This window comes from Suillus plorans (genome assembly GCF_016647745.1).
Source record: "Suillus plorans strain S12 chromosome Unknown HD556scaffold_19, whole genome shotgun sequence".
Lineage (NCBI taxonomy): Eukaryota > Fungi > Basidiomycota > Agaricomycetes > Boletales > Suillaceae > Suillus > Suillus plorans.
In genome coordinates, this window is record NW_024537403.1 from 229,078 (window position 1) to 253,817 (window position 24,740).

At 47.8% G+C, this 24,740-nt stretch overlaps 5 protein-coding genes across 5 annotated transcripts; 1 reads left to right on the forward strand and 4 right to left on the reverse strand.

Annotated features, from left to right (window-relative positions):
- Positions 1-600: 600 nt before the first annotated feature.
- Positions 601-3,746, reverse strand: HD556DRAFT_1467804 (uncharacterized protein; the record flags this gene model as incomplete). Its single annotated transcript, XM_041308392.1, has 9 exons — positions 601-1,262; positions 1,324-1,474; positions 1,504-1,986; positions 2,038-2,073; positions 2,183-2,362; positions 2,413-2,542; positions 2,594-2,822; positions 3,009-3,210; positions 3,258-3,746. 9 exons carry the CDS (start codon positions 3,744-3,746, stop codon positions 601-603), a joined length of 2,562 nt encoding a protein of 853 aa, XP_041161827.1.
- Positions 3,747-4,372: 626 nt separating this feature from the next.
- On the forward strand, positions 4,373-7,111 carry HD556DRAFT_1441612 (uncharacterized protein; the record flags this gene model as incomplete). The annotated part of the gene is made up of 7 exons (XM_041306328.1): positions 4,373-4,877; positions 4,935-5,272; positions 5,329-5,700; positions 5,751-6,101; positions 6,174-6,488; positions 6,541-6,870; positions 6,923-7,111. 7 exons carry the CDS (start codon positions 4,373-4,375, stop codon positions 7,109-7,111), a joined length of 2,400 nt encoding a protein of 799 aa, XP_041161828.1.
- A 2,030-nt stretch (positions 7,112-9,141) lies between these two features.
- On the reverse strand, positions 9,142-10,401 carry HD556DRAFT_1467807 (OPT oligopeptide transporter protein-domain-containing protein; the record flags this gene model as incomplete). Its single annotated transcript, XM_041308393.1, has 6 exons — positions 9,142-9,272; positions 9,330-9,435; positions 9,498-9,566; positions 9,625-9,720; positions 9,773-10,141; positions 10,201-10,401. Coding segments are annotated over 6 exons (972 nt in total), but the record flags the coding sequence as incomplete, so codon positions are not given.
- A 9,481-nt stretch (positions 10,402-19,882) lies between these two features.
- On the reverse strand, positions 19,883-20,855 carry HD556DRAFT_1441618 (uncharacterized protein; the record flags this gene model as incomplete). The annotated part of the gene is made up of 7 exons (XM_041306329.1): positions 19,883-20,100; positions 20,188-20,204; positions 20,263-20,341; positions 20,397-20,419; positions 20,483-20,551; positions 20,598-20,779; positions 20,844-20,855. The coding sequence occupies 7 exons, from the start codon at positions 20,853-20,855 to the stop codon at positions 19,883-19,885; spliced, it is 600 nt and encodes a 199-aa protein (XP_041161830.1).
- A 2,043-nt stretch (positions 20,856-22,898) lies between these two features.
- Positions 22,899-24,284, reverse strand: HD556DRAFT_1307057 (uncharacterized protein; the record flags this gene model as incomplete). The annotated part of the gene is made up of 4 exons (XM_041299993.1): positions 22,899-23,319; positions 23,372-23,544; positions 23,605-23,981; positions 24,041-24,284. 4 exons carry the CDS (start codon positions 24,282-24,284, stop codon positions 22,899-22,901), a joined length of 1,215 nt encoding a protein of 404 aa, XP_041161831.1.
- Positions 24,285-24,740: the final 456 nt, after the last annotated feature.

The window sequence follows — 24,740 nt, forward strand, 5'->3', positions numbered from 1 at the left end:
AATATTGCGATGTATACTGCAATAAATCTGAGTTGTTATTACATAGCCATCTATGTCTGCAGATCTAGATTATCATGAGTAGTTCATGACAAGGTTGTGACATCGTAGCATGATGACACGCAAGAGATGGTAGCATAGGTTTGTCTCCCTTGTTGAGCATTCTCATTCCCCAATATTTATGTTGTAAATTACATGGCTATTCAAGGCTTTCTCGCGGAAAGTGGCGTTCGCATCGGTCATCAAATCTAGATTAGCACGCGAGTTTGTGACAATGTCGTGACATCACACCATCGCTACCTGTAAGGCTGGCAGCTGCCAAGTGTGTACATTTTCTGAGTATTCTTATTTTTCTTTCTGTATGTTTTCAACTGTAATGTTATTTATGACTTTTTGCATCAGTAAAACCACCGATTCCTTTTCTAGCCTTATGTTCCTTAATGTGCTTTCAAATTTCGTCGCGACGAGTCTAAATCAGCTTACTCCTTGCTTTTTGTACTTTGTTTCCTTACTACTGAAAGCAAAACAAGACGAACAAGTGAAAATTGAGTGACAATGAAATTAAGAATAATAAGGAGTACAGTGTAGATATATTTTAAGAGGCTATGATGCAATTTCGAAAGAGTGATGGTCGGCGTATTTGTTGATGTAGAATCTGCGGAACGAATCATATGTCTGATAATGCTGGAGGTTGGGGGGAATGAATCGACTGCCGTAGACGGGAATAAGGTGAGCAGCGCGGTATATCGAGTCAACATGGATGATGGCAATATGGGGAGCGTTGTTGGCATGGTGAGCGGGCTGCACCATCCACATACCGGTGTCGTCATCAGGCAACTCTCCGAGAGTGTCGAACCACCGCACAACTGCACATGGATATGTTTCAGCCCTGTAAGTGAAAGAGAAAAATGTCAGTACTCGGGCAACATCCATCCCCCTCATTCCCTCAAGGTCTGGATTTGTATTGACGAAGATGCAGTCATAGCGCGGGTGCTCCTTTCTCCATGCTGGACATGCACGGATGTGCTCGCGGCGCATGCCGCCAATGCCACTGAGATCGCTGGGGGCAAAAAACCTCGAACACGCCGAATTAAAGACACTGATTCGTTCGTCGTATTGTGGACAATCCGCGGGAGGAATTTGCAATGGATCACGAGGGTCGTTCGGATTGAGTTGCGCAAAAAGGAAGCGGGACAACATGTTCGGGAGCTGGGGAATTGACAACTCCAACGCTAATGCAGACACCGTGCGGGCGCGGTTACGTTCTAGTGCACAGTGTGACATTAGTTAGCAAAGATAAACAAGGATTACAACGAGAGGACTTACGAGGAGTCTTCGCCAATTCCACATGTGCTTGGATAACGGTTGGGCCAGTGTCTATTTCAACATCCCCAACATCCTCGTCTTCCTGCACATTCACCTCAGGCTCGGTGTCCTCTCGCAAAGGATTTCCAGGCTCATCGTTTGCAATTCGGATCTGTTCTGTTGTAGAGTTAGTTGTAGCACATCGAATGTAGTATTGTTAAACTCACCTAATGCGTTGATAGCTGCCGAAAGACACGTCCCGTCGAGCATCCCGCGGGTTGTGAAGTCAGTTCGTGCTGCCGCTAGTTTGTCGAGGCGCTGGTTAGTGACCAGCATCTGACCAAGTGCCTTGTACTGACTTGAGCGCCGCCAAGGTTCTTTGACTGCTTTGATGTGTTTTGACTCGGTAATTGAGGAACATAGACCGTTTGGCGCACCGAAAAGGCGAACGAGGTGAATGTAGTGCTGGAGGGAGTGTTGACGGGGAAGTGAGAACGTTTCAACGACTTCGGTAGTCTTGAAAATTTCTCGGTACCGGTGGAAACGGTCCAGAGCGTCCTGGATTTTGTCGAGCGTCTTCTCCGTGATAATGTTTCGGCGGACGAGGTAACAAAACTCGAGGAATGCGCGGAATGTTTGAACTACCTCTATGGGCACATGTCCCTCGATAGCGGGTAAATATACCTAAAATATCTCTTGTAAAATAACAAATTTAAAATAGAAAAAAACACTTACCTTCATTAATGCCTTGGAGTCATCGCCCGTCCACTGCTTGAATCCGCGTCCTTGAGGGAAGCGTCGAAGTCCAGCAAATGATGGGGTGGCCGCAATTCCAAGTCCAAGTTAGATAGTAGCTGTATGTAATATTGACGTGAATCACATACCTTCGATCAATGTCGTCCATGATACGCTTGGCCGCCATTTTTCCGTGCGTCTGATGCAAGTACTTCTCGACCCAATCTACAATGTGATCTTTGAATGTACCTTTTATCAACTGATGCAAAAGGTCAGGGGCGATGAGTTCGTGAATGTCCGCTCGAGGGAAATCATTCGTGAAAGGCTAAAAGGTATTGTTAATATATTGAAATGAATCAGAAAGTTTGAACTTACGACGAGATCACCAACAATGCCATACTCATCCCATAAGTCACCCAGGGTTGCTTCTTCGACGAGTGCTTCTGTGTGTTCACGGCAGCGCTCACTCGCTGGTTCGTCTAAATTGATGCGTGGTCCTAGACATCTGTTCAATCATTAGCATAGGTAATCAGTTGAGAGGCGTCATGACACCTACCTAGCACACCAGCCTCGAACAATACAGGCCAATAATACCTGTTCCTCGTAATCGGCAATGTAAGGTCCTAGACCATAGACGACACGCCGGAAATGACCATCACCAAAGCGCACGACTTCGGGCTTGGTCATGCCAGGCCGAAGCCTCTCAAGAATTTTGGCGAGGGACGACTGGAATAATTGGCGCCGAAACTTGTGGAACTTCGGATCAGACGCATGTTCTTTTGTTGCTGTTGAAAGGATTAGTCAGCGATATGGAAGAAAGACACAAAAATAAGGATAACAGGAAGAGCAAGGTGAGAATGCGGTTCTATAGGACAAAGTTTAAGAAGAAACTGATGAGGTGTGGTGTGTTGACGCGGTTTTACACGACAAAGTTTAAGAAGAAACTGATGAGGTGTGGTAATCAAACATACTTTTAGGGATAGCGAGAAATCCAACAATAGCAAGTGCCTCGCGGTGTGCACGCCGGACATTGTTGTGGACATTGCCTATTGAGGCGTAGAGAGGGTAATACTCATTATTTCCAGTTGCGACGGAGACCGTGGTTTTGTCACTGCCCAGGACCACCGGCACGAATGTTGATCCGTGTGTCTCTGGGTCAGTTGCAATTAAATCCTAAAAAAATTGTCAGTGGTTGTTCTGAGATAAACAGTAGTACCTACAGCTTGATTCCAGGCCCAATCACCGGACATAAAGTCCTTCCATTGACGGACATCACCATCAGTTGAAAACTCGCGATAAGGGCGGTAATCGAACTCTTGTACGTAGTCGGGGTTCCCGAGCATGTTCCGAACAACCTGATGCGGGTCTCGGTACCAAACATCGAATGTTTGATCCATCCAGGGTGGTGCAACGTCCGGTCGTGCGCCAGTGTATTGCGCGGAAAAAGACTGCCATTTCACATCGCCAACTGGAATGTTGTCAATAGTCTTGTAGAGATCGCGATAGTCAGCAAACGGAGGTCTATCATTGTGCTTGGTGAGAGTCGAAGCCCACAGATCAAGCAATCTGTTAATTTGAGTGGCTGGCGTCTGATTTTCGATGAAGAAGAACTCAGCCGTCTCGAATTCAGTGCGATTACGGAATGGGGTCCAGTCATCGGGAGTTTTTTCAGACAAAGGCTCCGGCACACTTCCAGGTGGAAGGAACATGCCATGTGCATCACAAGGGCGAGCTAGAAATTTAAAATAAGTGAATATACCGTAAGCAAAGCGAGTCATAATTACCATCGAGCGCCTTATGGAAGTTTCGATACACATGGTCTCCCGGACCCCAAAACTCAGCATCAATGTTGGGAGGTGGTGGCAGGTGACGGGTCTCATCTTCGATGTATTGGTCTTGATGCTCAGGCTCTTGATAATCAAACTCTTGGCCTGCCAGTGCAATGTGATGCTCAGGAGCTGGGTCTTCAGCAATATCGCGAGGCAAATTTGGAATTATAGGGTGGGCTGAGTTCCGATGTTTTGTGCGTCCTGCGTGAGTTTTGAAAAAACGCCGACAATTTCCATGCCCGCAAGGTAATTGCAGAGCGGTGTGGTCTCGCCGAAAGTCTTGGTTCCTCGGGACGATCTGAGGCATCAAAGGCAAAGAATAGATGACAGTGCAATAGACAAGAATTCGTAGTAAGAAGTGAGCCCGGTGTCGCCGTCCGAAAACACGTTGGTTGTGTTTGGAGTCAGGGTGAGGACCGTGAGGTACTTCAAAAAATTTCAACGCAAAAGCACTAGTCCCTGCTCATTCCCAACCACTACCAGCCAAACCCTCTTCCCTATCAGCCATGTCTGCAGAACCTGCTGCTCTGCGTCGCACTCGTCCATCTAACGCCAACAAGCATCCTGGTGAGATTGTCCTTCGGGCAAAAGTCCATCGACGTACTGCAGAGGAGATAGCCGTTGCTAAAGCCGCAGAAGCCGAAAAGGCTACAGCCGCTCAGGTAGGCATCCAGCGCTTGGCTAGGATGGAGCTCGCCATGGAGGAGAAGCAGGTCAACTCAGCGACCAAGAAGGCCAGACCAGTGCGACCTCCTCCAAAAGGAAAGTCCAAGGCTAATAAGGCTGTCTCTGAAAAAGAGAAAAGCCTTTCAGTAGTTGCCAATGATGAGGCTCAGGGAGGACTCACTGAGAATGCAGCGCTGGAGCAAGGTCTCAACGACGGTCCTAGTAAGAGGAAGAAGAAGAAGGGGATCAGAGAATCCATCAATCGCGCACGCCATGAGATTAATAGTACTTCTCACCATGATGGCGGCGGTGATAGCAAGGGGCCAACACGTGCTGATAAAGGAAGTGAGAACACGCTTCTGTGAGTCTCTCACAGCTTTCAGATCATGCTCTTACTCACAGAATCTACACTTTTCTTCCTAAATCTAACTTCTAATCGCACCGGCAGAAACCCTAACTTCACACTCAGCGGGAAGATCCAGAACTGGATCTCTGGTGTTGACAAACCCTCAAAGCCTCACACGCCGGCAACTCAGACCTCCAACTCAGTTCCCCCTTCCACTGTCTTCACGCACCTCACAGAGACTTCCCAAGTCACTATCGAGAGCACTACCTCGGCTGGGACCGGTGGGAAATCCGGTGGTGCCCTTGTTGGAGGCTTTGATGATGAAGAGCCAGAGGATGATTCTTTGGAACGCCAGGTTGCTCAGTCAATGGACAAGAAAGGCAGGGAGGCCGTGGTGATTTTTTATTTTTATTTTTAAAAATATTTCATGATACTGATTTATTTTTACAGACTACCATCGCACTCACACTCGATGACTCAGACAATAGTCTATACGATGATGGGCCTACTAGGGCTCCATTCACTCAAAGTAGCGAGGCACGGCCAGTGCCTCACCCCAGGCCTGTCCCCAAAAGGAAGGCGGATGAAATCCTGGAGGTTTCATCTGATAGCGAATTCGAAGACGTCAGCGAGGCTGCTGGAAGTGACAACGACCTACTATCGGATATCGACGGTGACGACTTTTCGATGGATGTTGATCCACGCCAATCAGACCTCAAGCTGACGACATCCCAACCTGTGGTCAAGCAAGGTCCTGCCGACACGGGAGTGCTCATGAGAATGCTGTCAAAGCCAGAGAAAGCTTGCCGCACTACAAATTCGGTGAGAACTTAACCCTCAGTACGAATCCCCACTGACTCATGTATTTGTAGACATCCGTCAAAACTGTAGACACGAACACTCCAGCAGCCAAGAAGGTGAAGACAGAACCGATCACAGCGCCAATCAGTGCTACTCCTGCACAGGCCCAGCCTGAAGTCCAATTTGACACACCTGCGAAATCAGTAAAGCCCCGAGCGCAATACCGGACCACCGACCTACCTGCGCCAGTCCAGGCAGACCAGCGCTGGGCCAAGAAATTCTGCCCGACTGTGATCTTGTGGATGGGGAGTCTCGAAGACGACCTTGTTTGGACCATCACAGATGTGAAGTTACTCGAGCACGTTCAAATTATATTTGATGCAGTGTACCCAGAGCTCAGCCTTAAAGTGGTTCAGAATGGTGTCATATTCTCGCTCGCAAGTTTTTTTTACTTTTTTCACGGCTTACTTGTATTCTGACCGCACATTAACTAGACCGTTCAACGCCTCTCTGAATGGCGTAGTACCTTCGGCTCAACAGCCATTGCACTCGTCATCGATTTCTTGCTAACCAACCAAGACTGTGACCCGCAGGTTCTCTCACGCCTCCTCTTGAAGGATTACGCCTTCCTCTTCGCAGACATGGACCTACGTGATCCCCTTGGAGTGTACCATTCCGCCTTCATGCTTCAACTCTTCGGAAAGGCGCACCTTGCCTCCATCGGTGGCCACGCCAACATCCCCGCACTAAAGACTCACACCTTAGCAACAAGTGGAATGGTAGGCGCCTTCTCACTTTGTGCCGCAGCTGTAAGACTTCAGTTTTTCTGCCGTGAATGACTGTTGACTTCGGCCTCTGCAGCTCGAGCGCGCTGTTGAAATGATCGCCGTGGGTGATATCAAGGCCGAGGATATTTTAGCTGCAACTTCATCCACCAAGATCAGTGTTAAGCTGCCGAAAGTCCTCAACAAGGCCACTGGAAAGGAGACCAGCATCCCCTTTCTGTTCTCGCGCGATAGGTGTGCCAAGAAGACGAAGAACTACGCCAGGTCCATCAAGAAGAAGGGAGCGGCCTTCGTAACATCTTTGACGGAGATCGCACGTTCAGCATGGAAGGAAAATGTCTGGCCCGCGGACTCAACTGTCACAGATGACGAGTCTGATGACGAACGTGCCTTGCTGTGTATCTATGTGCTAACTATTTTCCTTTGTATTTTTACTGAATTTTACTTGCTTTTGGCAGAATTTGACGGCACCACGTCCACGCGCTGCTACTCCTGCTGGTAACCATTTTACTATACTCCTTTTCTCTGCTCTGAACCCCGTCCAGATTTCGCCTCGAGCGTCTTCAAGGCCGTCTTCGTCACTCTCGTGCACTGCTTCAAGTTTGCTCTTTGCTGTCATCATTTGTGTCTTGCCACTCGTTTTTTAGCCTCATCGTTTTGCGTTATTTCAGTACCTCCGCCCGCTCGCTAACTGCTTTTTACTACACTATATTTCCGCATGTTGACCCCTTAATTTCCACATTTTTCACCCAAATGGTCCACTTTCTTTTGCTTTTCCGCTACTTTCAGCGCACTTGTCATTAAATGAAAATTTGCTTTGCATACTGAAAAGGAAGACAAGTGAAAAGAAAGTAGAATTCCAGACAATGAGTGGCCTTTTTCAAATGGCTATCTACTTATTTTCACTCTTGCTTTTTTGTGCTTTTTGGACGAGAAAAGTTGAATATAAGTAAGGTAAGGAACCGGGCGTTTTACTGATGTGATAGAACACGCCTTTCACATGCATCAACTAGGCGTTGGGGTTGGCGAATAAACACATTGCTCTAATAGTTTGGAACGTGACACGTTCAATATCACTACGGTATTGCAAAGTAAGTCTGGTACATATTGAGTTAGCAGCGCTTGAAACTCGGCAAATTTAAAGCCATGTATATATGAATTCTTGCAGCAGTGTGGCCCATGAATAGAATGAGCTTTGATATTTTGCTATCAAAGACATGTTTTGTAGCTTTGTGCACTTTGATATGTTGCGTTGTGCACTCCGAGTCCCGGCCGTTATTATGTGACATGCACTTAGTGTTGTATCACACAGTTTATTAGAGGTATTTGGAGCGTCATATTTCCATGTACTAAGTACTACACTATAGACACAAAAAATACAAATGTTCCTATGCAAAACTCACATAGAATGGCTAGATGCCAGTACGGCGAAGAGACCAACTCTATGGAACTTTAGAATGTGACAACCCTAAAATAAAAGGAGACTTACAAAAATGAGAAGAAAATCCCGATGACTGGCAGGTGTAGGAATAGAGATAAACGAGTCGCTCGAGCGTGCAGTGAGGGTACAGAGCCGAGAAGACCGCACTGGAATGTCTGAAAAAAGATATGGCCGGGAGAAGCCAAATTCGAGTTACAGCCTTCGAGTTGCAGCACCTAAGTTCAGAACTCGACCATATCAATGATCTACAACCTACTACTCTTTACCTTTCTGAAGATGTCTCGCCAAGATGCTGTGAGTGACCCTTGCATTGTGTTTGTGGGTGATTGCTGAGGCGATCAGTAGCGATCAGCCAGAATTCCAACTCAGCCAGCAAGACCTGTTATCTACAAAAGAGGGCAAAGATTCCCAATGGATGCGGGGTATCCAGCAGATGTGCTGGAGTGAGGTGGGGCCGGAGGTGGAAGAATGGGGTTTTGGAAGAAGACATTGAGCTTCAACGTGTCCTTCAGTTGCAGTAGTCGGGAGTTGATTGAGCACAGGCATGACACAGCGTGAAGCTGAGTTCCTGTGAACTAAAGCAAGGTAAGTTTGGTATACCTCACGGATGATGGATTCCTAATTCAAATGTGCCTCAGAAGTTACCTAGCGTCTATGTCAAACCTTCGTAGAGAATTCTTAAGTGCTCGTCGATCAACGAGCTTTGAATTTTGAATTTTATATTTTGAGCGCTTGATAAGATGACTCACGTGCTCATTCACGTGATACATGTTCTAGACCCCTAGCGCCCATCTGCTCGGAACAAGTATAACAACTGATATAACGGACTGGCTCACCGGGTTTTAAAAATAGAATATTGTGAGAAGTGCAAACACATTGCTAAGATCTCATCAATAACAAAGAGCTTGTGGCAGCCGAGATCCCTATATTCAAGTTAGACGTCATCCGTAATGTGAGTACTCGCCAACTATGTGAAATTAAACTGCTGTGTCATTGTCCTAAGAGTAGAAGCTTACCTTCGTATTGAAAGTATCGTACCTTGAGGGTGGTAGTTGGGAACTGAGAGCTAATCAGATCGAGCACCATGCTCACCTATCAACTACAGCAAGTTCTAGACATTGTTCCAGCTGATATTCGTGGAATGGAATATGCAACACACAGAAACTTCTGTGACCATCAGGTCAGTGGTTACTCTCGTTGTAATTACTCAGTAACTAAAGACATACTCGCTTGTTCCTACACTTCATTGTGAGGACACGTCAAGAAACTGGGTTGATTTGGGGTGTAGATGTCCGGAATATTGTTGAACATCCACTGCTTGACACCGATCTGGATGAATGATGCCAACAACGTGCCCACAAATTGCACTGCAGGGAACACCCTTGGTCAGGTGATCAAGTGACAATCAAAAAAGCACTGCTTACCAAGGAACGTGGCTCGTGGAGGAACCTTTATGTAATGACCAAGCTTGAGATCCTGTACAAATGATGTAGATTCCATCAATGTCTGAACGGAGTATGCCTTGAAGATCTGTGACAAATTTGGATGACAACGTCAAACTCCTCACAAAGTGCTACAGTTTGACTGCATACCATGTTCGCAACAGGGTCGCCTGCCATTAAAGTCCCTGGAATGATCTGCGCAAGCAGATTCAGCGTGATCTGTACAGATCAGATGTTAGCATTCCTATTCTCAAATGCAGTGCAGAAGCATGCATACCCCTTGCCCAGTCATTGTGAAAATGAAGCCGGACGGCAAGACATATAGAGTTGGTAATGCCACAGAGGCCCACACAGGTACTGCCATATGCCACACCTGTAAACAGCTGATGAACAAAATTCAGCATGTAAAAGGAGAGTGCGCTTACCTCAACGACTACTACCATGAGGAGGAAAAAGCCAAAGAAGCACACGAGATACCACCAATCTGGCACTTCAGGGTAGTTGCACATGAGCTTCGCATGGATGTCATCCTGCTCTACGCGAATCTTCTTCACCCCATTCAGTAAACTTCGACCATGGTAAAGGATCATGTGCATGAGCACGCAAGTCGATAGGGCGAATGCAAGTATGTAGGTCATCGCATAAGTCATGGGAAGATAAAGCGGAGAATAGTTCTCATAGGCAGTAAGATTGAAGCGGTTGGAGGCAGACAACACAGCCAACACATTGTACACGTTACCGTAGCGATCATATGAATTGCTGTTGTTCAAGGGGAAGTAGGCGAGATCCCATGTCTGTGACGAAGTCAGAAACGAAGGATAGAAGGTATGGGCTGAGGGCTGAAGGGACTTACGTTGGTGTAGTATAATATCAGTGTGATGATCCAGAAGAAAAGAATGAAGCCGAAGAAGATGTGTACTTCAGCCCACCATGGATACATCAATGGACTGCCAATCCACAAGATTTGTGTCCAGTCAAATGTCACTACGGTCATGCCCAACCCCAAGTCGACACCAAATAGTTGATTAACTAGAATGTTATCCAGTAGTATCCATATTGGTTGTACTCAAAAGGGCTGTGCTTAGTTGACGCATGCGATACGGGTCGCTTGTACCTTGGTTTGACACGGTAGAGGGAGGGCTTTCTACCGGAACCTGAGATATGGGTATGGGGAAGAGACAGGAGGGGCCGGCCATTTCAGAGGAGAAACAAGCCCAGGGGTGAAAGGTTGGTGCCTGATAGGTATCTGTCATATCCTGCGTTCCGGATCCGGCCGACTTCTATGTATTGTCCGGATCCAACCCGCGTCTAACTTCTGTGCCTTATCCCTTTGGTATTTCCCTTATCAGTTAGTACACTTTATTTTCCATCCCTTATTCATTTCCGTCTTCATTTTACTAAGTTCCGATAGACTAGTGATAATCGTCCCATATGTTTCCTCCATAGCTTTACATAGCCTCGCACTGCACTTACTGTTCTCCGTTATGTCCTCAGTAGTATATAAACCTTGTACAGTCTCTGTAGTTTCCTCAGTTTGAATATCATCTTAGACTCTGCTCATTCTCTCTTCCGTCCGACTTGAGTTTCTCTCTCGTCGACCTCCGCTCGTCTTAGGATCGATTCCTATAGACTTGTCACCTCTGCCTCTACCTCTGGTAGTCCTCTGCTGTTTCCTTTCTAGTTCGGACTTCGTTTGGATTAGTCTTATCTCTTGTTTCCGAATGTCCGCCGGAATTCCCATGCATTGGACATCGCCCGATGCCCTCCGGACATCGTCCGGTAACCTTCGGACATTGTTCGACAGCCCTCGGAAGTTAGGGGCACGTACTCGGGTAAGGGGCGCAGCACACGAGCTGAAGCCAAGCCCTTCGGATCCGACCCTTGAGCACGTTCTTAACAGTATATTCGAACTCACACCTTACCGAGTATACTTACATCTGACTTCATGGCACCTACACGGGCGCAGACCGCTCTCAATGCAGCGGGTGTAGTAACTGCCTGACACAACTCTACTCCCATAGTCGATGCCTTCCTCAGTTTCTCACAGCGCTGCGCTAGTGCGCAAGGTGCTGCCTCCAGCATCTCACAACTCATGAATCGCCCACATCCATCTACCCCCACCCCCACACCCGCCGGAAATCTTCTGCACAATGATTCCGACGATGAACTTGCCCTAGGCGGTAACCCGCCGGGAGGAGGTGGCGGAGATCCGGATGATGAACCTCTGGAAGACCCGACTGACAATGAAAACAAAGGTCTAGGTCCACAAGACTTGGTCTTCCTCCGGCTATCCCAAGCCATCAATAACCTGGCGCGTAACAACCGCCAATCCTCCGGATCCGGTGACTCTAAAGTCAAAGTCCGAGAACCGGATACCTTCGATGGCACTGAGCCCCGGAAACTCTGGGCGTTCTTTGTCCAATGTGAGCTTAACTTCCAAGCTAAGCCGAAATCTTTCCATACTGGCCGAACTAAGGTCAACTTCGCGCAATCATACCTCAAGGGCATGGCCCTTGAATGGTTTGAGCCGGACCTCCTTTCGGATGATCTAGCGGATCGTCCGGACTGGATGGATGACTACTCTGAGTTCATGTTAGAACTTCAAACTAACTTCGGACCTCATGACCCGGTCGGAGATGCAGAAATGCAGCTGGAACAGCTCTACATGCGCGATGGACAGCGCATCAACAAGTATGTTGTAGAGTTCCAGCGACTAGCTTCCCAAGTCCGAGGTTGGGGCGACGGAGCTTTGCGCCGTCAGTTCTACAATGGACTTCCGGCTCGCATCAAGGACGAAATCAGTCGTCAAGGAAAACCCACCACTCTGTCCCAATACAAAACTCTCGCCCAGACTATCGACGCTCAATACTGGGAACGCAAGGGAGAAGTCTCCTGCGAAACCAAACCCTCCGCATCCGCGCCTCCTACTAAGCAGTCAGCTTCCACTTCCGACCGGAAAGAGTACTCCGGCAGAAAATCCGGAAACGCTTCGGCTTCCTCCTCCGCCAAACTTCCGGACTTAACATCCAAGCTTGGAAAAGACGGTAAACTCACCTCCAAGGAGCGCCAGAGGCACATGGAAAAGAAGCTCTGCCTCTTCTGCGGCGGACCCGGTCACACTGCCCGGGACTGACTAAAGTCCACTTCCCGTGCGGCCAAAGGTCGTGCTAGCACGGTGACTCCGGAAGCCAAACCAGAGGTCTTGGAAGAGACAAAAAATTAGTCCGCAACCCTCTTGACTCCGCGCGGGACGAGGGTTGCGTTGACTCAACCCGTGCAATGGAGCTACGTCTCAATGCTATTTCCTTTTCCGATCCGAACTCTCTAGTACCATCCGTTTCAATTTCTACTTTTCCCGATATTTCTCCGTTCCCGGCTCTAGTAGATTGTGGTTCCTCCCATTGTTTTATAGAAAGCAAGCTAATCCGAGAAAATAACATTCCGACCTATGCAATTCCTCCGCTTCCGCTCCATCTGTTTGATGGTACTTCTAATGCCACTATTACTGAGGCAGTAGATTTACTGATCCGGTTTCCGACCGGCGTGGTTACCTCCGAAACATTTTATGTTACTCCGCTGGACTCATCCTGTTCCATCGTTCTAGGATATAGCTGGCTCACCCGACACAATCCGTTGATTGACTGGGTAAAGGGCAGCATCAATTTCTGTCCAATTCCTCATGGAGTGCCTCCGACCCCTCCGACTCAACTTCCGCCGGCTCCGGCGGAAATCCCTTCCTCAACCTCGCCGAGTCCCTCCGCTGATAACGCTGTTCCTAATATTTCCCTAATCAATGCAGTTGCCTTTTGCCGGGCCTGTAAATTAGAGGGATCGGTCCAGTTCAGTATCTTTGTTCGTCCGTCCGGTGTCAATCTCCGCTCCACTACACTCTCCTCCAAACCTCCGAACCTATCTGGAATCCCTTCGGAATATCACGAGTACGCAGATGTCTTTGATAAGGGCAAAGCCGGACAGCTCCCTCCCCATCGTTCCTATGATCTGAAGATCGAATTGGAAGAAGGAGCGGCTCCGCCCCTTGGCACCATCTATTCCCTTTCTCCGGTTGAGCTTGTAGCTCTTCGCAAATTCCTTGATGAGAATATTGCGACCGGACTTCCTCGTTCCTCATCCTCTCCACACGGAGCCCCTGTCCTGTTTGTCAAAAAGAAGGACGGCTCCCTACGCCTCTGTGTAGATTTCCGAGGACTCAATAAAATCACAAAGAAAGACCGCTACCCGCTTCCCCTCATTTCCGACCTTCTCGATTCTCTGAGCCGCGCAAAAGTTTACACTAAAATCGACCTCCGGTCCGCTTACCATCTAGTCCGGATGGCGGAAGGAGACGAGTGGAAAACTGCTTTCCGGACACGCTACGGCTCATATGAATGGTTGGTTATGCCGGAGGGTCTCACCAATGCTCCGGCGGCTTTCCAGCGCTTTGTCAACACCATCTTCGCCGATATGCTTGACATATGTGTTATTGTGTATCTCGACAACATCCTCATTTATTCCGCAGACCTTGCATCTCACAAACAACATGTCCTTGAAGTTCTCCAACGCCTCCAGAAGCATCGTTTATATGCTAAACCGGAGAAGTGCGAATTCCATTCTGACTCCGTAGAATACCTCGGCTACCTCCTATCTCTGGCCGGCCTTACCATGTCTTCAGACAAAGTCCAGACTATCAGCGACTGGCCGGAGCCCCAGAAAGTTAAGGATATTCAATCATTCCTCGGATTTGCCAATTTCTATTGTCGCTTCATCTTTAACTACTCAGATATTGTAGTTCCGCTTACGCGGCTCACTCGCAAGGATGCTCCCTGGAATGTCTCCGAGGATTGCCGGAAATCCTTTGAAACTCTCAAGAAAGCCTTCACTACCGCTCCGGTGCTTACGCACTGGATGCCGGATGTTCCTATCGTCGTTGAGACGGACGCTTCTGACTATGCTATCGCCGGAATACTTTCTATAGTATGTCCGGACCAGGAGCTCCGCCCGGTTGCTTTTTACTCCCGAACCCTTTCGGCTCCGGAACTCAACTATGACACCCATGATAAGGAACTCCTAGCTATCTATGAAGCTTTCCGGTCCTGGCGACACTACCTTGAAGGCTCTGCCGAGCCGATAGATGTCGTCACGGACCACAAGAACCTTGAGTACTTCGCTACCACAAAACTCCTCACCTGCCGCCAGGCCCGCTGGTCGGAATACCTTCATCAGTTCAACCTCATTATCCGTTTCCGACCCGGAAAACTCGGAGCTAAGCCTGACTGCCTAACTAGACGTTGGGACGTCTACCCCAAAGAGGGGGATAAGGACTACACTCAAGTTAATCCACACAACCTCCGGCCGGTATTTACCACAGAACAGCTCACTTTGTCCCTCCAGGCATCACACCTAGCAATTCCGGTGCTCCGGGCGGCTGTACTGATGGACGTCGAGCAGCTTCATAAGGACATTCTGTCCGCCCTCCCTAATGACCCTATCGCTTCCAGTCATCTTCTGGATCCGCCGGACCCGAGATGGACAGTGGACGAAAGTGGTTTCCTCCGTTGTGACAACCGTTGTCCTGCATGATACGGGAATCATGCATGGACATAACTACTACTAGGAATAACCCTCAAAAGATTATGTCTGTTAGCACAGTCCTCAGACTAGTCACCCCATACCTTGGTATCAAACCTCGGTCCTATATTTCAAGTTTTATATGGAAGAAGAAGAAAAAGTCATATGTGAAGTAAAATGAAGGTCAAGGTATTGCCTTACCTTTGGCTTAATCACTTTGGCCAGAGAAAACCATTGAGAAAAGCTCAAAGCCTAACAAAAACCTATCTAAAAAGCCCGTGTCTTGCATATTGTATTTGTATCATTGTTTCTATCTTGTTTTCTCTAGCATTGTTCGTTTATTTTCTTTTATTTAGGATGCTATGACCTACCAGATACTCCAGAAAATATTATTTCTGAGTATGATGTCATAATGATGTCATATAGCTCCACAGAAAGTTCTAGACTATTCTGTTGGAAATTATGATGTAATGTATGAAGTCATAATGATGTCATAGGCTCTAGAATATTCTAGCTCCACTATGATGTCATCTCTGATGTCATTGCTCCATCTTTTATTTGTATTTTATACTTTTATTGGGTTTCACCCAATATTCTGATTGGTTCTCTCTTTATTTTATTGTTTGCGAACCTACATTACTTTCCCACACAAAATGTATATAAGGAGAGCCCATTCTCCCCCAAAAAAATAGAGATCCCTCTTCTAGGAAATTTTCTTCTCAGAGAAACCCCCTCAGTTGAACAAGACATCTCACTTGTTAAGATCTCCCACTTGTAGCAGAACAAGTGCAGGGAAACGTATCCCTTGAGAATACAAGTTTCTTACGATAAGAAGCTTACGTTACTATTTATTTGACCAACCAGTCTTTGGTCCACGTGATTTTAGAGACCGTTGTCTCTCCTGTTTTACTGTTTAATTGACCAACTCGTGCCTTGGTCAACGTGATTATTCTTGAGACCATTGTCTCACCAGTGCTATTTGTGTCTATTTGACCAACCAGTCTTTGGTCAACGTGATATTACAGAGACCCCTTTGTCTCTACTCCTCTTCGTGCCTATTTGATCAACTTGTGCCTTGGTCAAATCTACCCAGTTCATTTCAGTGCCTAGAACGTGCAATCTAGGCAAAGCTATTTGTACTTCAGACCACAGTTCTGAATCTAGGTAGCAAATCCTAGACAAAGTAATTGGAGGTACACATAAAAAGCTCTGGCTAAGTTGATCACCTGATTGGTTTAGCGAGCCTCCCAAGAACTCACACGTTATCTACCACGAAAGAAGAAAAGTCGTAGACCGTGTTAATCGAGGACTGGCAAGAAGTCTTATCCAAGTGTAATTGTGGTGTCATTACATTCCTACACGCTTTATATAAGACCCTCGGTTATTAAGACATCGTATATACGTTCCGGAATCCAATGACCTCCGTCTCCGAGTGCTCCGGAATACGCATGACCACCCGCTATCCGGACATTTCGGTCAGAACCGGACCCTGGAAGTTATCCGTCGGGAATATACCTGGCCCGGAATCCGCGCATATGTGAAGGACTATGTTAAGTCCTGCACGACCTGCGCCCGAGCTAAAGTTCCGCGACACAAACCATACGGATTGTTGAAACAACTTCCCATCCCCGAGAAGCCGTGGAATTCTATATCCATGGACTTCATCAAACAACTTCCCAATTCCTCCGGATTCACCGCCATCCTGGTAGTCATAGATCGACTATCCAAGCAATCCATATTCATCCCCACCTACGACACCATTACCTCTCCGGACCTCGCCCGGTTATTCCTCCTCCATGTGTTTTCCAAACACGGAGTTCCATCCCATGTTACTTACTTCTTCCGGTCGCTCGGAAAAGCGTTAGATATGATCCTCCATTTCACCTCCGGATATCATCTGGAAGGCGACGGACAAACTGAGTGAGCTAACCAAACCCTAGAACAATACCTCCGGATCTACTGCAACTATCAGCAGGATAACTGGTCGGAACTGTTACCCTTGGCCGAGTTTGCTTACAACAATGCTCCTAGTGCTACTACTGGAGTTTCACCATTCTTCGCCAATAAGGGTTATCACCCGAACATTTCCATACATCTGGAGCGTGATCTCTCATCCGCCCATGCCCGGGACTATGCCATAGACCTAGACGAGCTTCACCAATTCCTCCGAGAAGAAATGTCCCACACCCAAGAATGATATCAGGGACCCGCGGACGCTAGACGGAAACCCGCTCCGGACTTCAAAGTCGGAGATCAGGTCTTCATCAAAGCAAAATATTTCCGCTCGACCCGACCATCGAAAAAGCTCTTGGAAAAGAATCTCAGACCATTCGACATCATCGCTCGTCCCGGCACCCACTCCTTCACCATCCATCTTCCGGACGCTATGCGATCTGTGCACCCCGTATTCCATGTCTCTCAGTTAGAACCCGCAACTCCGAACACTATTCCTAATTGCATCCAACCTCCTCCGCCTCTGGTATTAGTCGACGGAGAACCGGAATACGAAATCTCCGAAATCCTGGACTCCAAGATCGACCGCCGGAGACGTCACTGCCAACTACTATACTTAGTACGTTGGGCCGGATATGAGGGGACGGACGAAGAAACTTCCTGGATACTCGCAACTGAACTCGGAAATGCGCCAGAACTTCTATCGGATTTCCACTCGGCATATCCGGATAAGCTGGGACCAACTTCTAACAAAGAGTAAAAAAGGACATGCATATAGGTATTTTATTTGGGCGTCCGATATCCGGACTTCGGATCCGACGACCTAAGAGTCCATCTCCATGTCTCCGCCGGATCCGCCGGCCTCCTTTTCCGCCTCCTCAGCATTTTCCTCCTCCAGAGCATTCTCTACATGCATCCGGAAACCGCCCCTCAGACTCTCCATGAAGAGAGTCTGAAACTCCCTCTGCTCCTCCATGAACCGGAGCATGGTCTCACTCACCCGGTCCATCGCAGCTCTACTTCCCTCCGCCGCAGCAATACCCCTCTCCATCAGCCCATTCATCTGGGCCAGTTCCACAACAATGTTGTTGGCGGCTGCGACCCAGGCCTGGTCATCGTACTCCGCCCAGTCTTGATCCTCTCCAATGACCGTCCGGGGATTGGAGACTATTTCCACGTCGTCGTCAATGTCCTCCGGACTGCGCTGACATCTTTTTCCTTTGCCCTTGGGGCTTGGAGATCCCTCCGGACGCGCGCGTTTCTTGCCTTTGCCTTTGCCGGCCGGCGCCTTGACAGGTGGATTTCCGCCAACACACTTTTCCTTGGACGCGTGGCACTGGTCGCAAGTCCGGATCTCTCGGAAATCATCAGTAATCATCTGGATCCAGACAAAACAGAAAACTCACCCTAGGCGTCCTAGACGCTACCGCCCAGGTACAAATCTTGCGCCTAAGGACGCACATCTTACACGCAACCTCTAGATCCGCCAGACCGGAGGACTAACATGTTGTTAAACTCCGGAAAAACACAAAAAATCTCATCCGACTCACCTCCAACGCATTACCCATCCTAGCCTTTGCCAAACGCTCCTGCTCGCACTCAGCCAACCTCTTCCGAGTCTCCTCGATATCCTTCCACTTCTGTTCTTCCATACGTTTCCGTTCCTCTTCCGCCTCCTTGCGTTTGCGTTCCTCTTCCTCTGCCTCTCTCCGAGTGTCTGCCTTGAGCCACGCAATTTCGGCCGCCATTTCCGCCTGTCTCTCTTCGAGAACCTGCCGGGCGGTCTTCTTGTTGCCGGAAGTGGAGTTAGACATGTTAAAAGCAGTAATAGGAGTTAAAGGGAAAGTTTTAGACGTCTCATGGGCGCCCCGGCCTACTTATATGCTCAGTGCTATTTTTACGAGCTCCGCCCATCATCTCGCATTCATAAAAGTCCAGTCCGGACTTCTGGATCAGAAGCCTCGTGGGCTCAGCCCTAAAGGGGGGATACTGTCATATCCCGCGTTCCGGATCTGGACCTATCACACTCATCATTTCCGGATTTCCGGATCCGGCCGACTTCTATGTATTGTCCGGATCCAACCCGTGTCTAACTTCTGTGCCTTATCCCTTTGGTATTTCCCTTATCAGTTAGTACACTTTATTTTCCATCCCTTATTCATTTCCGTCTTCATTTTACTAAGTTCCGATAGACTAGTGATAGTCGTCCCATATGTTTCCTCCATAGCTTTACATAGCCTCGCACTGCACTTACTGTTCTCCGTTATGTCCTCAGTAGTATATAAACCCTGTACAGTCTCTGTAGTTTCCTCAGTTTAAATATCATCTTAGACTCTGCTCATTCTCTCTTCCGTCTGACTTGAGTTTCTCTCTCGTCGACCTCCGCTCGTCTTAGGATCGATTCCTATAGACTTGTCACCTCCGCCTCTACCTCTGGTAGTCCTCTGCTGTTTCCTTTCTAGTTCGGACTTCATCCGGATTAGTCTTATCTCTTGTTTCCGAACGTCTGCCGGAATTCCCGTGCATCAGACATCAGACTCCGGACATCGTCCGGTAATTTTCGGACATCGTTCGACAGCCCTCGGAAGTTAGGGGCATGTACTCGGGTAAGGGGCGCAGCGCACGAGCTGAAGCCAAGCCCTTCGGATCCGACCCTTGAGCACGTTCTTAACAGTATCCTAATGGACAGAGTTCAACTACGTGGAGTTCAACCACTGTGTCATACAATAAAAGAATGGAAGCTTACCTTAGTATTGAAAACACCATGTCTGGTAATTATGAAATGACGAGCGAATTTGTCGGATTGAGCCAGGGCCTGTGTCCCAATGGGCCAGAGTTGTAGGTGCCAAAATTGGCCGCCGGAACAAGAATACTCATTGACTATTTGAAATTTAATCGTTGTGTCATCATAATAAGAGAGCAGAAGCTTACCTTCATATTGAAAATATCGGTGATCAGGAAAAAGTTGGGGCACCAAACCGCATTTCACCATCTGTGGCTGCGCGTTTGGTGGATGGTCATGGCTGCCAGATGTTATCCTCAGGATCTGCAGAGGTGCTGGGTACGATGATGTAGGAAGACTGCCGCACAGTAACGCTGGAGCCTGCAGTCCTGCAGATTGGGACAAAGACACAGGACTCTGCTGGTGTGCCGCTATAGAGCCCTGCCTGTGCGGGGCTGCCAGGCGTTGTCCTCGAGACCTGCAAAGGTAACACTAAAGATTGGGACGTAGACCCTGTCCAAGGTATTAGCCAGATGCATTGAGGCATATGATCATGTGATTTTTATGCATAATCTAAACAAGAGCACTATATGAGCAGACCATTGTCCATATGTGTTCTGCCCATAAGCATTCCAATATCAACAAGAAGGATCAGAAGGAAAGAATGTCACATACTGAAGAGTTGCAAAAGATGAGCACATAGCCTCCAAGCGAGGTTTGTCAAAAGGGGAGACACAAAAGAGGTTTAGCTTTGCTGAGAGAGACATGAACACAGCCTTATAGGCCTGCCAACAGGGTAAGACAGTGACCTGGGAGCTTGGGCTCGATGAACCTGGATCAAATTTTGCCTATGAAAATATGTTCCTCCAGATTGTCGGGATGTGTACTTTCGTACAAAAAGGTTGAAAAAGAAAGGTCAATCACAGTATGACCCTCTGAACGATCCTGAATCCCCGCCTTTACTCTGGTAAAGAGTCAGAGTTGTGCAGCGTTGTGTGCCAACCACTTACATGGGGCTGCTCCAGTCAAGTTCGGAAGGGAATAGTAGCCTTTCACATGCGTCATTGACAAACCTAAGGCAATGTTTGTCATCAGGCTCAACTGGAGAGGTTAGCCTCAGTTCAAGATTGACCCAGTCTGAAACTGGAGTGCCGAGCTTTAACATATCATCTCTCTGAACGCCGTTGTCCCCCTGCTTCAGTTTCAAGAAGGTTCAGTATAGTGCAACCGTTGATTCAGATAACAGTAAGGCATACCATTTTTAGCATGCAGGTATAGTCGTCATGCTCTATTTCTGTGACTTTTTTCACAAAGCAGAGCAAAACAACAAAAAACCTCAGTCGAAGGCTCTCACTAGGGTGTTGTACCACATCTATAGTCGGTCCTGACGGCAAAAAGAAAATGATAAGTGTACTCGCCGTGGAAAGCCAAGGGCAAAGGAACTTACTCTGGATTAACACTGTTGTCGCCAACCCTGCTAAACCAACGGTGGGACTCTGTAACTTCGAGCCCTCGCGTCCATTGATGAATTCTCAATCACTGTTGAGGTATAGTCTGTGCAACCTATAAGGTAGTCCTTGAGTTCTGGTTCTGACAACCACCATGGGCGCAACATGCACTGCTACCTTGAGAGCTGAATCCACTCCCATGATTTCAAAGGAGTCTGAATAGAGCAATTGGATGGTTTTGACCTGTCGCAATGAGATAACCTTTTGAGAGGATGATAGAGGGGAGTGCTTCTGTGGCTGCTTGCGGCACATGGCACCTGCGCAGGCCCCCAGGAATGGCGTATGGACCGCCCACCACCAGGTGGGTAGATGGAACCTTCCGGGCATCCAAATTGCACGACATTGGCGACCAGCATACAGAATAGATCAAGGCTAGGTAGTACAAGCTTCTTGACAAATTGGCTTTGTTAACACTGGTTTGAGCTAATCATAACTGGGGCAGAACTGATAGTACCTACAAGAATAGGAACTCAGGAAGGCATTAGTACTTCCTAAGTGATAGATAATCTCACGAGTCCTGACAACCTTGGACATAGCATACAGCCAAAGGCTGGTTAATCAGCTTTTCAGCTGAACAAGCCTTTTGGTACTGTGCAGTGTTCTGGAATGGGCTTTATGAATTGAGAGCGCTGAGTAAAACCTCAGCCTGCTCACATTGAAGGTGTTTTACTCAGTGAACGAGAGAAGAGTGTGTTTGATCTTCGGGGCTCAATTAATAAACTTTGCATGCTGGAACATGGGCCACTTACTATTCTAGTGACTAACATTGAGCATATAGGAGGGGGGAAGGTGGGATGTTGCCTTGATGTCTCCTCACAAAGTGGAAGTTTAATGTGAGCACATGGCATGAGATAATCTGATCGCAGCGATTCTGCATCTAAGTTGCACACTCAGTTAACTTGGACTCCCCTCATACACCACAGGTGACCTCACCAGTACCCTGGATAGAGGAAAACTTCGTCCGCACTGTTTCGTAGATGCGGAGATAGTTAGGGTATGGTCAGATTCCCTTCAGTAAATACAACAAAGACTCACAGTAGCGTCCCAATCGTAATGATCGCAATAGAGATCAACCTCTTCGTCACTGTGAAGATGGCCATTGTATCGACATGGCGGGCACGAATGACATGGCTTATCGATGAGCACAGCCCACAGCACTCTAGAAACATGGACAAATAATATCATGTATTGTGGCGAACAGATCGCTTCTCGGCTTACTAAACTATGGGGACAGAGCAGTTTTATCGGATCATTCCGGCAGTCTGTATATAGTACAGGTAGAGACGGTCCGAGTCTTGTTAGTGCATGCAGGTCTGACAGGGCAGAGCATGAAGCCATACTAGTAATAGTTCATGGTTGTAGTCAGAATCAGAATCAATAGTAGTAGTAGTACTAGCCTGAGGATCAGATCTGTAGTAGATAGTTACTTTGAGCCCAGTGCGGAAGCGAAGACAAAAGTAAAAGACTCAAACCAAAAGCGGAGTGGTGCCTTGTGAAGGTGAAACCTACGTAAGAACCTTGCCTTGTGGACACAGCATCTCGAGAGTTGACTCTTGCCCCATACTACTAGTAAGGTTCCTGCATTTGTCCCTAGATCTTCACTATGCCTAGGTTATCACACTGGCTGGGTCCCATGTAAATTTGATAACGATGAACAATTTTCATTGGTTGATTACAAAAGTAGCTGTGACCAAAGCGAAGTACCATAACCCTACTAGTTCTACTACTACAGAGAGTCACAGTAATGTACTACTAAAACGGGGCTATGTGAATGGGCTCTCCCGAAACCCCATCAACTTGAAGCTACATGTCTGGATAACCTTGAGAAAATGCTAAGAAGTCATCAGCAAAATCTTGCCGCAGTGCGGGCGCGTGCAGTGAGAACAATCTGGGATCTATAGTAGTGGGTGGGGGAGAAGCTGTAGTTGACTGCGCGCCGGTTGCTGCCAATGACTGACTTGTTAGAGAGTGTATGGTCGACTCAGAAGGCTGGGCAACATCAGCTAGCGGTAGGACTAGCTCCTCTAGGGTCTCAGGGATGTGAATGGGTGTGGTGTAGTAGTCTCGTGCTAGGGAGTACTCCACCGTGGAGGCCTGGAGGTGCAAACCAGTAGCCTGTGCGAGCTGCAATGCCTCCTGCACTACTTCTAGGTCCTCTACAGTAATGGGATTGTATACTTCTTCCACAGCAACATCCAAACCAATTGTGCCGCGAAGAGCATTCCTGAGAAAGTGTGAACATGACCCTCCATTCAACTAGTGACTCGGTAACTTACATGCCTCTTCCATGGAGAGCTAGCAAATGCACTGCCAATGCTGGCCCATGGATAGGAGATGCCAGTGCCAGCAATATCGCTTGATGGACGGTGTCCTGGTAGTCGGCATGCAGCTCTGTGCCAAAGTGGATCTTGGTTTTTCTGCTCACAATGCGCCAGATTGCTAAAGTCATCTGAAGATTATGCAGAAGTTAGTTAACGAACATACATTAGAATAAAGACCTGACACTTACTGCGGCTGCCGACTGTGCTAACATCTGAGTAGGGGTGGTCATCATCTGGTTTTGCATGTCCTCATCTTGGAGGGGTGTGTTTTTGGAATGATACCAATGATGTATATGCGCTTCTTCCACCCCAGGGTTCATGAACAGAAGGATGAAGACCAACATGTCCATGATCTCACGGCCATGTAGGTAATAGCTGAAGGGCGCCTTAGGATCGAGCACCTCACGCCGGCGGTTTTGCATATAAGTTTGGCAGTCCTCAGGGGGACCTGATATTTGAAGGTATTGACAACCCACGAATTTCTCAGAAGTTCGAGCAAGTTCTTTACGATCATGCAAAAGAGCCTTGATGACCCACTTCACTACCTTGGGAGTCGTCTCTATATCTTGAGTTATGCAAATCAGCTCTGTGAGGTGTAGGCAGAGTGTGGTCAGTAGTACATACCGCATGTGAACTTGAGATTGGCTTGGCTGACAATCTCTGAAATATAGCCCATCACAGCCTTCTTTTGCACCTCCGTTATGTTGCGAAACCAGCCATTCGTGGTAATGGAGTTCAAAATGACCCGCCTCTTCACCCATGCAAGGGCAAGCTGCTCAGTTGGACTGAAGTCCTTCAGCGGTATTTTCTCAACTTTGGTGCTGCTAATCTCAGCCATGCACTGGGCACTTTCCACCTGGGACGTCATACTGGTTGTTGGCAGCAAGGCAGACTTGGAGGATCTCGAACTACTACCGTGATCAATGCTGACGATGTGCGAGTACGGACTCAGATAGACACAGTGTGATTGGCCCACAGCAACTGGCCATGCAGCCGATCACAGTCTAGTACAACTCGAAGGGTCATTGGGGATATAATGTAAGGGTTCGAAGGACATGGCGAGAATGGAATGACTTGAGGAAGATGGAAAAATGACGGGTTAAATAGTAATAATTTTATTAGCTGTAAACCACAATGGAAAGATACGAGGTTAGATCTTTAACACCAGTCGAAGATGAGACGGTAGGTGAAGTTGACATGAGGTCTTCAGCCAGTTTGGACTTTGTCCACCTCGTGCAAACTTACCAAGGTCCCGGTCATAGAGGAATAGTGCTCAAAATGTTTCGGGGATGTTACGGTAGAGTGACTTAGGGCATGGGCACGT